Below are 15,227 nucleotides of genomic sequence, written 5' to 3'. Positions count from 1 at the left end.
ATTGACATATGGCTTTGAAACTTTGCACACTTGTTCACCATCATTACCCAACCTGTAAACAGGAGGAGGTAACTGTATCAAGCATTTTGACAGAATTATGCCCTTTTTTCGACTTAGAATTTACTTACGTTAAAGTTTTTGTAATAGTTCAAATATTTTCAAAGTCCATTGACATATAGCTTTGAAACTTTGCACACTTGTTCACCATCATTACCCCAACCTGTAAACAGGAGGAGGTAACTGTATCAAGCATTTTGACAGAATTATGCCCCTTTTTCGACTTAGAATTTACGTTAAAGTTTTTGTAATAGTTCAAATATTTTCAAAGTCCATTGACATATGGCTTTGAAACTTTGCACACTTGTTCACCATCATTACCCCAACCTGTAAACAGGAGGAGGTAACTGTATCAAGCATTTTGACAGAATTATGCCCCTTTTTCGACTTAGAATTTACGTTAAAGTTTTGTATTAGTTCAAATATTTTCAAAGTCCATTGACATATGGCTTTGAAACTTTGCACACTTGTTCACCATCATTACCCCAACCTGTAAACAGGAGGAGGTAACTGTATCAAGCATTTTTTTTACTATCAAGCACTGAGAATAGTCGAGCGTTGCTGTCCTACCGACAGCTCTTGTTATAGAGTATGTAAGCGAATAGCATGGATCCTGATGCGCAGGCTGGTCTGGATCCATGCTGGTCGCAAACCCATTATGTTGGTTTTGTCATGGCATGGCTCATATGTTTGTTGTAGTATGATTGTAGTTTGTTGTATGTATGATGGTATTTATGTTTTAGTTACTTATTTACTTGGGCTGACATTGACTCATAGTTTATAGTTACAGAGTTACTCGAATAGTTGAAATAGTTTTTCGTAACACGGCTGTCCAACAAGTTTATGGAAGGCTGCAGTTCTACTAGGTTGCCAGAGATTGCATAACACAATCCACCTAGATTGATATTGATGTTACTATTTTTGTCACACTAAAAATCCAGAATGTAGTAAAATCATTTTATAATGTTTTTATTTCAGATTATTACAGATATCATCATTCAATGGTAAGATGAATGCCCTGAATGAGGTTAATAAAGTGATAGCCAATGTGTCATTTCACTCAAGTAGACATTCACAGTCAGAGGATGATGAATGGCTCACAGCTGATAAAATGGCTGTAAGTTTTTATATATTTCTTTTATGATTTTGTAGAATAAAAGCTATTTTGGTGAAATATTATAAGATTTTCAGTCTTTTTTCGTTTGCATTTTATCTCATCCACTGTTTCACACCAAATAACATTCAGTGCTTTTTAGGGTCGATTTAGGGTATGTCCCATTCCCTCCTCAAAAAGATAATATTTTTCCCCTCAAAAAATTTACTTGTTTTCCCCACTCCATGTGACAGCTCTTGTCTTTCTAGAGGTCTGCATATATATATATTTTGAATCCTTGCATTTCCATTTCTCAGATTTAGATCTTTCAATATTTTATTTTTGTATATATAGGAATGGATACAGGAGAATGATGTATTATCTATTGTGTTGAGAGACAGTTTACACCAGCCGCAGTATGTGGAGAAGTTGGAGAAGATATTACGATTCATGATCAAAGAGAAAGCACTGTCGTTACAGAATCTCGATAAACTATGGGAGGCTCAGGTATGTTTACTTGTCTAAGTTAATCAAGCTCATCAGAGATATTGTAGTGTTTAATCATCTTAAACATATTGGCAATTAAAATCTGTACTGCTTTGTTTTGTATTAAATCTATTTTTGCAACAATTCCATAGGAATTGCCTGAACACAGACAATTCAACTTGATATTGTCTAAGTAAAATTGGCCAAAAATTTTAGATATATGTAATAGTGCATAACAAGGGTGTCCATGTTCTTGATTTACCAGTGAATACTAATAAGTCACATTGACCGCCTCCGTGGTCGAGGGGTTAGAGTCGATGACTTCTGATCCAGTTACCTCTCGGCATGGGTTCGATCCCCGGGAGATGCTTTGGTAGTTTAGCACGGAGGAAGGTAGTCTAGTACTGGTGTAACTCTCCAGGAATGATGGTTAGGAAACTACCCCCCTACATGACTGAAATACTGTTGGGAAATGGCGTAAAATGAAACAAAAAAACAAAATCACATTGTTATCTTGACAACAAAAATCAAACAAAAGATAAGAGGTGCAGGAATCATTGTTATATTAAAGCATCATGGGATATTTAAACTCATAATGGGTGTAAAAAGATTTCTGGGTGTAACTCTGAATGTAATTTGTAAATTATTAATTCAATTATTCACTTCATGTATATTTTACAGTCAGGAAAGCATGATGCTATTGTAAAGAATGTACATGACTTGTTGGCTAAGTTAGCGTGGGATTTCTCACCAGAACAACTTGACCATCTCTTCGAATGTTTCCAAGTGAGTAGAGCAAATTTTTTCATGCAAATCTTCATTTCATTACCTACACAACTGAAATGTACAATGTGTTCCTGTAATATGTCATAATCTAAGTAGAAACCTTGTATCCTAAAGAATGAATAAGTTTGGAATTAAATGTTTTTACATTTTGTCTGAAAATGTTATACCTGGAAAAACTGTCATGTAAGGTTTTTTGGGTTGAAATAATTGAAGTGAAACTTACAGTCTTGATCCACTTCTAAGATGGAAATGACTCAAAATCTCACTTATATTTTGTAACCAACATCAAATAATCTAGAGTAAACTAGCAGATTTCAAAATTTTATTTCTCTTGGTGTAGTTATTTGGCAGTCAATGATTTGCTTTGTAACAGATTTTCTGTAAATTTAGTTATATAGTCATAGTAAATCATTTCTGTTTTAAAATGCTTTAGAAATTCATTAAATTGCAAAGACATATTTACTTTTTCAAAAATAATTTCTTGGCAGGTGTTGTATATGTAATATATATTTTTATCACATAATACGCGGCGCAGGAGTGTAATAAAGCCATTTAATAAAAACGATATTACACTAGTGTAATAACACTTTGACGTGACGTCATTTGCGCTATATATATACATAGCGTCAAAGCGCGCTAATGTTAGCGTTACACTACAAGCGCGTCATTTAAAAATTACTCATTTTAACAGTTTTCTGTTCTTATTTTATATATGTGATAAATAGAATATTATATTCGTGTAGATTCAATACTAAATTTATTAAACTCGTTGAATAAAACAATATTATGCTCGCCAGAGGCTCGCATAATATGATTTTATTCAACTCGTTTAATATATTTAGTATTAAACTACACTCATTCAATATCCTCTATAAGTTTATAACTTCCTATCCATGTTATGTTTATTTATGTTTGCTCTGTTACCAGGTGAGCTGGGCTAATGCATCCAAGAAACAGAGGGAGAAGTTACTTGAGCTGATCCGCAGGCTTGCTGAAGATGACAAAGAGGGTATCATGGCTCATAAGGTATTTTATTTTCATAATGCTTGTAGGATTTAACACCCATATCATATCTTTTACAGTCTTGTTAAAGAAATTAACACATGTATATACTATTTTTCATTGCATAAGCTATCAATCTAGGTTGTAGGGATTCAACTTCAGTTCACTGAGGTCCCCTATGCATAAAGTTTAACTTGTTGTATAACTATAACAGTGTTGGTGTAACTTTAAAGCCCAGCATACAAGACAGATAATGTTTTTATGATCTGTATATTTCAGGTATTGGGTTTACTATGGAATCTAGCTCATAGTGAAGATGTTCCTACAGATATCATGGACCAGGCTCTCTCAGCACATATCAAAATCCTAGACTACAGCTGCAGTCAGGTTGTAAATTTTATTGTGATATCAAACTCTATTTATACATTTGAACTTTCTATTTATACATTTGGCTAAGTGGTAGTAATTATTCTCCCAATTTATTCAGTATAATTTGTATACATTATGCATTTGTCAAGACATTGAATCTTATGGTCATTTGTCTCTCGCGGCTGATTCAGAAGTCATGTGTGATTTATAGTTAGTCACTTTTGAAGAAATTGGAATAAATTATCCTGGAAAGTCGGCTGGGTGAAATGAACACTAGATGTCATACTGTGACCAAAAATTGTGTTAAATTGGCATTAAAAAACAAAAAACAATAACAGAAAAATAAAATTAACAAATAAATGGACCTTACTCTGCAAATAAAAATCTAGATAAAATTTATTTACTTTTCTTCAATAACCTTAAAAGGAACAATAATATTTTACAAATATATAAAGAAGAAATGTTTAAAATGTTAAAATTTTAGCAGGACCGTGATGCACAAAAGATGAGCTGGATAACGAAGTTTGTAGATGAAATAAAGAATGACAAGTGGGTATTGCCAGCTCTTAAACAGATACGAGAAATCTGCCAGCTGTTCCCAGAGGTATGATGAAATTTTTTTTAAATATTTTCCCCCCTTTTTTGCAAGATTTTATGTGTTTTGAGTTTATTAAGTCAAGTTAATTAGGATTAATTTGTGTAAGCTTTGATAATTAAGAGAATGGAATGTAATTAACATATAAAATAAGCAGATTGATGCAACTCTTAAGATATTTAGAATTTTTTTAATATTTTCTGAATAATTTTTTGCAGGCACCTCAGAATTTTCCACATGTCCCAAACAGAGTGAGTCATGTGTACTATAGAAACTCTGTGATTAGTGTTCTCCAGTCTAACCATGCCATTGTCATGGCTGTAGCACAAAATCTCTCTGCATATATGACAAAAGCAAGGAATTACTTTAAAGGTAACTATTTTTGTATTTTAGTGCACTATATCATAGTATTTAAGTACATGTATATATGGAGGTTCATGGAAGTTCAGTGACTTAGTTGACACAGTAGTCAATAACTGTGATGCTGTATTTTCATGTTATATTTATTTTGCTGTTCTTTGCATACCTTAGCTAAATTTGTCACAAGTTTCCAGGTCTATTGGTGGAGGAAGCCTCTGTAAAGTAGTAAAATGCTAACTTGCATGCTACTCAGAAACTAACGGTCAAACTTAATTAACTCTGAAGTTTACACACACAAAATTTTCCAAATGGTGTTTGCTTACCTGTGTCAGCATTTTTAATGCCGTTTGCCGTTTCAAATTTTTGTTTTAGAGAAATTAGCATTTATTTGCTGGATAACAGGTAAATATTAAAAACAGATCAAGGAACATTTCTCCGGTAACTGCCCTCCTAATAGGTAGAACTTGTGTTAAACTCAAGAACATACTTAAAGGGTATTAACTATGTTAAAGTTGTATGTTTATGTTTTAGTATTTAATTTGCATTTTTACATTGAAAAATGATTTTTCTTCAGATCATCCAAATGTAGATCCAGCAAACATTTTACCTGATGGAAGGTTTAATCATATAGTCCAAGTTCAGGAACGCTTAAGATTTTTGAGGTAATTGCATTTGATAATTGTATTATATTGATATTTTTTTCTGAACCTTTAAAGCATGATACATTAACATTCTGATCTGTTTGATTAGTAAGATTATCAGTAACATTTTCAAAACAAGAATTTCTTATATTTCGAAGTATCCAACATGCATAAATCACCAACCAGTACAGAACATTCCACCAGAGTATGCTATTTGCATTACTAGCCAGTGTCGATACCAGCAGATATCTGCATCTTGCACAGAATATTTATCTATTTCATTAAAGATCTACATTCTTTTATCATCTTAAAAAAAGTAAAATTTTGTGTATGATCAATATGCTGAAAACATTGGCCTATACGCTCATATAGAAGAGAGCTGTAAGACTTGGATTTGTTTGTGAATTTGTGAGCAATATAATTTTTAGTTTAATGTTGTTCATCAGATACAGCTTTTGTTTATAAATTGCCAGTTAATTGTTAGAAAAATTAGTTGATGCTGAAATATCCTGGGAAATATATGTATAGAGTATTGTCTATATAATTCCAGATTTCTGTTGAAAGATGGACAGTTGTGGTTATGTGAATCTCAGGCCAGACAAGTAAGTACCTCTTATATTTATAGATTGTTCTAGAGGAATGAAGCCTCTATAAAGTTATAATTCTAAGTAAATTCATTATTTTAGGCAGACAATTGAAGACTCTGTTGCCAGTTTTAGTTAAGCACCCATCACATCTTTTAGTTTATTATCATGCCAGAGAAGCAAATGAAGTCATTCATTTAGCTTTATGCTAAGTCAGTCAAGCAATAAATTGTTATTATTTCATAGGTTTTATTAAGTCTTTAACAACTAAGAAAGATATATGTTTTAAGGTTGATCTTGCCCATGTATTGTTGTAGTTGACTTGGATTACTTTTTAAAACTTATATACACATCTGTAGTGTCAGCCTAAAGCTGTAAAGTGTTTGCCTGGTAAAATTTGAAAGGCAACATTTGTCATCCATGGCTTGGGCATATCAAGGACCATTATTTAAGTGGTATAATTACTTGGGGCATATTGAACTTGTTAGGTTATTGCCAGTTTAACTTAAGAGTTCAATATCATGTATATATGTTTTCAGTATCATTTTCAGTGAATTAATTAGGGGAAAATGTTTGCATTGTAGTAATGTTAAATCCATAACCTGTTCAAACTTTTAGGGACTTCAAATATAAAATGCAAAAATTGAGTGACCAACAGTATAGAGCCTGTTTAGATTGCATGTACACACAGGCCATCTGACTATACTGGTGTCAAGGCTAAACATTTGGTACCAGCAGGTTAAATGCTTAATAAACAATGCAGCCAGTACAACTGAAAGATGGTTGTAAGAATTGCAAAATTCAAGCACTCATTAATGTATTTTAATAACAATTTCAGATATGGCATTGTTTAGCAGAATCTGCAATATATGCTACAGACAGAGAAGCTTGCTTTAAATGGTTTGCAAAGGTAAGAACTTAGTAATCTAGCAACAGCTTTTTATAATTTCATTACAAGAATAAATTATATGACTTTTTATGCTTCCTAACTTACAGCCTTTTGATGTTTTTGCATTTGTCATTCTTGTTTGGACTGTGTATGTATTTATTCTAGACTTAATGAGGGTCCATCCGCCCTTTAGACACTGAGATTATGAACCCCAGACATGTCCCCATTCATGTCCTTAAAGGTTATAAAAAGTGACCATTCAATTTTGAATATGAAACTCTGTACTATCGTAACAATTTGATTTAACTAAAACTGCCCAGGATGCATTTCTGTTAGGAGATGTTAGTATAGTGTTTGGGTTTTAATACAAAAAATTCCATATCATAAGGACTGTATAATTTGTTTAATTAGTATTACAGATAAATGCTAGTCTATTTTTCAGCCACACTTGGTAGTTTCAAATAGTAAAGTTTTTTATGATTAGATATATAAAATTTAATGTTTCATTTTGTATATATTGTAGTATTTTTGTTTATAACTACAGTTGATGGGAGAAGAACCAGATTTAGATCCAGAAATCACTCGTGAATTCTTTGAGAAGAATATTTTACAGTTTGACGCCACTTTACTGTCAGAAAATGGAATGAAGTAAGATTGAATAACTAGTCACTCTTATAACTATCAGTGTTGTAGGATGTTACATGTTATAATATGTGCAGCGTTTGTAAAGAAGTAATATTTCAGTATCTGTCTGTCTGATGTGAAGATTTGTAAATAGCCTCTTTTGTCTAGTAGACTATCATAATTTATTAGTCAAGAAGAAAAAATATGATAGCTCATGAGTAAAAGGTGTCATTACACAATAAAACATTTCAACTTATTCTTGTGACAAACCTTGCAGACTGTCGAATATTGTATGGTAAGAAACCAATTATTGTCATGAAAAGAGATTTATTACATACTTCGACGAAGCTTTCCTTTTAAGAAGGTCAAAGGTTCTGCTCAGTTGCTTGCTGGATTAAAATATTTCTAGTAGTTGAATCTTTGGGTCCATATAATGCTATGAAAATTCTGTGGAGTAACTATCAAGTTTGTTAAGAAAGACAAGTAGATAGTAAGCCACTTCAAAAAGTAAGGACGGGAAAATTTATTTTGTCAAGTGTTAGTTGGGAAGTTAATGATGTTGCCTTATTACAAACAATGAATAGCTACTTTATGAAATTGGGATAAACAGTTGCAGCATAATTATATTGTCAATCGAAAAATGTTTCTTTTAATATTATATTATATACTGATCTCCTGATTTTCAGTTGCTTTGAGAGATTTTTCAAGCATGTAAACTTAAAGGAGAACAAGCTGATTCAGAAAAGAAGGGGAGGTTATATGATGGAAGATCTAGAACTTGTTGGCTATGATTATCTCTGGAGGGTATGTTCACTAATGTTACAATGTATTATAAATACTGTACACTGTAGTTAAAAGTTAGTTTTTAGCTCGACTTTTCTATGAAAAGGGGAGCTATCCTACTCGCCCCGGCGTCGGCGTCACACCTTGGTTAAGTTTTTCGTACCACCCCACTTTATTTCAGAAGTATTACAAGTATGGCTTTGAAACTTACCATACTTGTTCACCATCATAACCTCCATCTACAGACAAGAGTACATAACTCTGTCAAGGTTTTTGACAGAATTATGGCCCTTTTTTGACTTAGAAAGTGTATTGAGCTTGGTTAAGTTTTTTGTACCCCCTCACTTTATTTCAAAACCATTGGAGGTATTGCTTTGAAACTGACCATACTTGTTTACCATCACGACCTTCATCAACAGACAAGAGGACATAACTCTGTCAAGGTTTTTGACAGAATTATGCCCCTTTTTGACTTAGAAAATACATTGAATATGGGTAAAATCCACTTATTGCCTTAACCCTTTGAGATATTGCTTTGAAACTTTTAATGCTATTTCACATCATTACCCCCATCTGTACGCAAGAGAAGGTAACTCTGTCAAGGATTTGTTTTAAAAATTAAGGCCTTTTATCGACTTAGAATCTTGGTTAAGTTTTTAGTACCAGTCCACTTTTTGACTGAACTGTTTGAGATATTAATTTGAAAGTTGGAATACTTGTTTACAATCATGATTCCCAAACATGTCCAGGAGAAGGTAATTCTGTCAAAGATTTTATTTGAATTATGGCCCTTAACTGTCAATGTTTTGTATTATAGGCAAGCACTTTCTTACCAGCCCTCTTTTGACTTAAACATTTCAAACTTTGCTGCAGTGTTCAAGGGTATCACACAATTCAGTAAAATAATTCTTCACTAAATATCTTAATGCTCATGGCCATTGTTCACTTTAAAAATACAGAGATTCTTGTATTGCCTTTTACTGCAAAAACTTTTTTTATTGGCAAGCAATAAAAAAGTCGAGCGCGCTGTCTTACGGACAGCTCTTGTAATGTTTTGTTGTTTAAAACTTTACTTTTTACTCAAGTGGAGTTTTTACTCAAGTTGAGTTGTTAAATTATGAGTATCATACTTTTTAGGACAACAATATTTTGGATTTTGAATTTTCTTGCTGTAATAGGATATTTATATTAGCATAATTGCATAGTAATTGTACGGGAGTTTGGTGGGTAGCCAACAGCTTTAAAACCATTCAAATAGTCATGTGCTTTTATTGAAGGATATTATTGATACTGCAATAAAAACAAAATATTGGGATAATAATGTTAATGTAATATTGGATTCATTATATGTAACTTATATTGCATTAATGATATGATACTCATATTGGATTCCTAATATGATACTTATGTTAGATATGACATTAATATTGGATTTTTTGTTGATACTTATTATTGGATTCATTATATGATAGTAATATTAGATTTTTGATATTATGGTTATATTGAATTCATGAAATGATGGTAAACTGTATTCATTATATGTTAGAAATATTTGATTTATGATACTATAGTTTTATTGGATTCATTATGTAATACAGGTTGTGATGTTAGCACCAGAAGATGTAGCAGAGAAAGCTATAGTTCTGTTAAAGGACACATTTACAAACCTTGGTCCACGTCTACAACAAAGTCAAATAGAAATCCATGAAGACTTCATACAAACTACCATGGATAGACTGAAGGTTTGTATCTATTACGTGTTTTCTGTTGTGTTCCATATCCGACATTATTTAAAAATGGCAAAATTCTAGTTTAAACTCGTCCTCGACTGCCTTTTTTTCTGAGTAAAGTATTGTTGCAAATATGTATGAAAGTCTATTAATTTCCATCAGCATGTCAACACATGAATTTATACAGGATTGTTAAAATCAAGACAAGTTTAACTCTTGATCTGCTTTATGATTGAGATAAGATAAACTCATTGTGTTATTTGTTTTATGACTTCAGGCATTGTTTGACACAGTGTCAATACTAGAGGAGGATAAAGAATCTACAAAGAGTATGATGCAGGAGACAACACGTATGATACGTGTACTCACTGTACTGAAGGAGTATGTTAATGAATGTGATGAACTGTTTGGTGAGGAGAGATCTATACTCCCTCTCAGCAGGTATGTTGTCTACTGTGTCAATCAACTGGCTCTATACCTTTAATAAAACATCTTACAAATTCTTCAAGAAATGTGTTAATATTTCATTCTTTTTCAGAAAGTATAAGACGGGGATTACTTTTGTTCCTTGTTCTGTAACATCCAAGTGTCAAAATGCAATAAACATACCTAGGTTCTAACACTTAATCTGCTGAATTTGTGTAATGGATTTTCCCTGCTTTAAATTTGAGGCAGTCCATTGAAAGTTTAAGAGATGCAACAGTTAAGCCACCAAGAGAAACGAGTCTGGTCAGACTGTACTGGCGACAATCGCCATAACTTTTAGTTCCAGCTGGTTAATGGTGAAACCCTTTCTGAAAGACACTTAACTCTCAATCACTTGAGTTATACTGAAAGAAAAGTATTGACTTGATGATTATGGTACATGGCTGTTGTCTATGAGGAATTCAAGACTTCAGTACTACAGGGTTTCTTCATATAGAAAGTTCTCTTTTAACATTTTCATAATTATATATTGGGAGAAACAATTTTGATTCAATAAATATTACTGTTATTTTATTGACTATCATCATTCATAGTTTCCATTAATTTTAGCGTAAAATGTTGATAAATTATTTGTCTCTTTTTGTGTAATTTTAGGGCATGTCGTGGTAAACTAGTCACTTTAGTAGTTAGATTTCCTAATCAGGGCAGACAAGTAGATGATATAGAAATCTGGTCACATACTAATGAAACTATTGGTAAGTAAACATAAATGTGTACACAGTGTTACACATAGTAACATTGATAAATTATAGACTATTTTATTTGTAGAAGCTACCTAATAAGTCTTATGAAGGTCAGTGGTTTTACTCTAATGTTCCCTTGTACCTAATATAATGCACAGAAGGACAAAAAGTACTAAAAATATTGCACAGATGGACATGTTATGGTGACCTTTGCCAATAAAGTTTTCATATGGCTGTGACTTAAAATTTATTAAATTTTCCGTAGATCATAATTTATTTATTTTATTTTTTTTTGAAAACATCAGTATTGTGCAGCATCCATGAATATTTGATAGGCAACTGCTATAGAAAAGAAGAATATGTTTTCGAATTTGATATCAGGTAAAAGTTATAAAGATGTGCTGTTTGTTTTGTAGGTGCAGTCAGAAGACATATATTACATAGAGTGAAAGCTAACACTAATGTAAAAGTAGATCTATATGTAAATGGTGAAATCCTAGAACCAGGTGAAGATAAGCGACTGATATCTCAAATTCCTTTGAAGGATAAAATGGTAAACCTAGCATGTATTTCTTTTTTGTGATATCATTATAGAATTTGTAAAAGGTGATTTTGAAAATCAATTTTGCATAATACATGTATATGTTTTCTTCTATCAGTAGTGTTTGAAACTATGGAAAATGTTACAACTGTAGATTGATTTTGTTAAAAGTATTTGGAAATATTTATTTTCAGTTGATCACAGCAAAGTTGGTGCATGTTGGCAACTCGATGCCATCTAGTCCAGATTCAAGCTCAGATAGTTCAGGGGGATCCCCACATCATACATTTGATGGTCCAAATGTAGAGGCGGAAAATTGCCTCCCAGGCGTGGTTAGTAATAATTACTGATAAAATAGCATTAACATTTTAGGTCAATGGCAATTGTTCTGTCTGAATTTCTTTAGAAATTACTTGATCTTGTATTCCATGTAGGTTATAAAAGTAGCCACAATCAGCTCGCAGAGGAAATGAAATTCTTGTTTATTTAAAAAGGGGAGACAAACCAGAACATAAAAATCTTTTTGGGTGTCTTTAGTTGTAACTGTATTTTAATTAAATAGATTGTTTCTATTCTCAAGAAGGAAATGTATTTAGCTTTTCACTTACTTCAAATCACTTCATACGCTGCTGTGTGTTGGACAAGGTTAAGGACTTTTCAGGTTATCAAGCTGTCATTGACAATGACCATATTTTACTTGAACAGTTTCAATGTTACTATAAAGCAAACTAGTGAGAATTTGTAAAAGTTGAGATTGTATGGTTGTATATTGGATGTTTCAGTTGATGTCAAACAATCAGAGATACGCTCAGTTCCTGTTCCAGCTGTCAGATCTTGGTTGCTCATTACAAGTGCCAAAGTTGCGAGACACAGGAAGAACATTGTTAAAGTTGATGCCAGCAGGTAAGCAGAAATTCCAGTTATAAAAAAGTTTAAATTGTGCATCATTGTGGAAAATTTATCATCAAAAGAACTTAAAACAGCTTTTTTGATTTCTTGATATAAATATTTATTAGGAGAAACCTCTTAAGCCATGGGATCGGCCGCAGTCCCCCACCAAAATAGTATGTTTTTTTTCCCCCTAACAGAGGTAAAAATTCCCCCTCAAAACATATAAAGTGTTAAAGAAAAAATGAAAACTAATGTTGTATTTGAAAATTAAAATCCATCTATTTGACGGCTATTTTGTAAGCGGAATATCGTACAGTACATGTCTCTACGTTTCCGTTTGTTTTTTTCCCCCAAAATCTACCGTCACATATTGGCCTTTCATCCTGAAAAAAGCTAAAATTTCAACAGAAATATGCAGAAAAAAATCACAATTCCCATCAACAATTCGATTTCAAATTGTTTATTCATGAAATCACTTTTTTTGTCTTCAAAATGTTACATCAACCACTGTAAATTTTGCCATAAATTACAAACTTGTTAGTTTTGTTTTCATGATACTTTATGAAATAACTAATGGAAAACGATCAAATAATAAACAATCAATTTAATTTTATATAATTTACATCAGCAACAACTAGAATTGTGGATGTGTAAACAGAAAACTAACAAATTTTCATTTGTCACATATTTTCGCGATGCCGATTTTTACGATTGTTTTACAAAGTCAAGAAAAGGAAGCTTTGTCTTATTAAAAGGTGTGTTATAACACTAGAAATGTAGATCTAGTTTATGAATAGAATTTACTTTAGGTCCATGTATTGTTCATATTAATGGAAATGAAACATTTGTCTGAATGTGTTTCTCAATGCTTATGGGGGGGGGAGTGAATCATAAAGAAAGCTAAGCAGCATAAAGGTCTGCTGGTGTAAGGTATTAAAACCTTTTCTTCAAATCTTATCAATCACTTCTGAACAGTTTAGTGTTACCTATTTGGGATTTATTTTAAAAATAATATGCAAGGAAATAAAAAAACAGCTTATATTTAAAAAAGTTTATTTGATCATAAAAGAAAAGAGGAAAATTCCCCCCATACACTAAAATTCCCCCTGCTGAGGGTAGCGACCCACTTCCCCCAAATTGGATTGAGGGCCCTGTGGGATATGAAAATTACAGCTTAATTACCCCACTTGGTATTTTTGATTAGGTTCTAGACATGTATTGGATTTATTTCAGATGTGAGTTCGAAGGATAAATTCCGAACAATATGTTCAGAACATGTGAGGTCGGGCACAGGAACTTCACAGCAACTAGAAGCAATGTTTTTTAATTCCTCTCCAACTCAAGTGCTCTACAATATAGAGGTTTGTCTTTTATTTATTAAGATCATGATGTCTTGTAACAAAGCTCATAGCTTCACTAGTAAGCCCAATATCCTATGCTTGTATTAATGTTTGAGTGCTAAGCGACACACATTATTATGCCCCCATTTCGAAGAAAAGGGGGTATATTGCTTTGCACTTGTCGGTCCGTCGGTCCGTAGACCAAATGGTTTCCGAGTGATAACTAAAGAACCCTTAGGCCTAGGAACTTCAAACTTGGTATGGTGATTGGTCATGACCAGTAGATGACCCCTATTGATTTTGGGGTCAAGGGGTCAAAGGTCAAGGTCACATTGACCTTGTAAGCAAAAACGGTTTCCGATCAATAACTAAAGAACCCTTTGGCCTAGGAACTTCAAACTTGGTATGGTGATTGGTCATGACCAGTAGATGACCCCTATTGATTTTTTGGGTCAAGGGTCAAAGTCAAGGTCACATTGACCTTGTAAGCAAAAACGGTTTCCCGATCAATAACTAAAAGAACCTTAAGGCCTAGGAACTTCAAACTTGGTATGGTGATTTTGGTCATGACCAGTAGATGACCCCTTTTGATTTTGGGGTCAAGGGGTCAAAGGTCAGGTCACATTGACCTTGTAAGCAAAATGGTTTCCGATCAATAACTAAAGAACCTTAAGGCCTAGGAACTTCAAACTTGGTATGGTGATTGGTCGTGATCAGAAGATGATCCCTATTGATTTTGGGGTCAAGGGGTCAAACTCAAAGGTCAAGGTCACATTGACCTTGTAAGCAAAAACGGTTTCCGATCAATAACTAAAGAACTTTAAGGCCTAGGATTTTCAAACTCGGTATGGTGATTGGTCATGATCAGTAGATGACCCCTATTGATTTTGGGGTCAAGGGGTCAAAGGTCTAGGTCACATTGACCTTGAAAGCAATAACGGTTTTTCCGATCAATAATTAAAGAACTTTAAGGGCCTAGGAACTTCAAACTTGGTATGGTGATTGGTCATGATCAGTAGATGACCCCTATTGATTTTGGGGTCAAGGGGTCAAAGGTCGAGGTCACATTGACCTCTTGGGTAAAAATGGTTTCTGATCAATAACAAAAGAACCCTTAGGCCTAGGAACTTCAAACTTGGTATGGTGATTAGTTCATGACCAGCAGATGACCCCTATTGATTTTGGGGTTAGGGGTCAAAGATCAAGGTCACATTGACCTTGTAGGTAAAAACGATTTCCGATCAATAACGAAAGAAAAACCTTAGGCCTAGGAACTTCAAAAACTTG

The 15,227-nt window shown here is 33.1% G+C and overlaps 1 protein-coding gene across 1 annotated transcript in view; it reads left to right on the top strand.

The window, feature by feature from the left end:
* LOC132759774 (probable ubiquitin carboxyl-terminal hydrolase FAF-X) overlaps positions 1-15,227 on the top strand; it is a 60,430-nt gene that overhangs the window by 14,336 nt on the left and 30,867 nt on the right. The window contains 19 exon segments of the mRNA XM_060751620.1: positions 1,036-1,174; positions 1,505-1,657; positions 2,318-2,422; positions 3,350-3,448; positions 3,704-3,811; positions 4,281-4,397; positions 4,607-4,760; positions 5,323-5,410; positions 5,940-5,991; positions 6,812-6,883; positions 7,407-7,510; positions 8,173-8,290; positions 9,868-10,011; positions 10,277-10,440; positions 11,080-11,180; positions 11,585-11,721; positions 11,904-12,041; positions 12,492-12,612; positions 13,834-13,961. Of these exon segments, the coding sequence (XP_060607603.1) occupies positions 1,036-1,174; positions 1,505-1,657; positions 2,318-2,422; positions 3,350-3,448; positions 3,704-3,811; positions 4,281-4,397; positions 4,607-4,760; positions 5,323-5,410; positions 5,940-5,991; positions 6,812-6,883; positions 7,407-7,510; positions 8,173-8,290; positions 9,868-10,011; positions 10,277-10,440; positions 11,080-11,180; positions 11,585-11,721; positions 11,904-12,041; positions 12,492-12,612; positions 13,834-13,961 (2,242 nt within the window).

Source organism: Ruditapes philippinarum, unplaced genomic scaffold (genome assembly GCF_026571515.1).
Source record: "Ruditapes philippinarum isolate M1 unplaced genomic scaffold, ASM2657151v2 ctg38_1_1_1_1, whole genome shotgun sequence".
Taxonomy (NCBI): Eukaryota; Metazoa; Mollusca; class Bivalvia; order Venerida; family Veneridae; genus Ruditapes; species Ruditapes philippinarum.
Note: the sequence above shows the minus strand (reverse complement) of the source record. Positions and strands in the feature narration are given on the sequence as shown.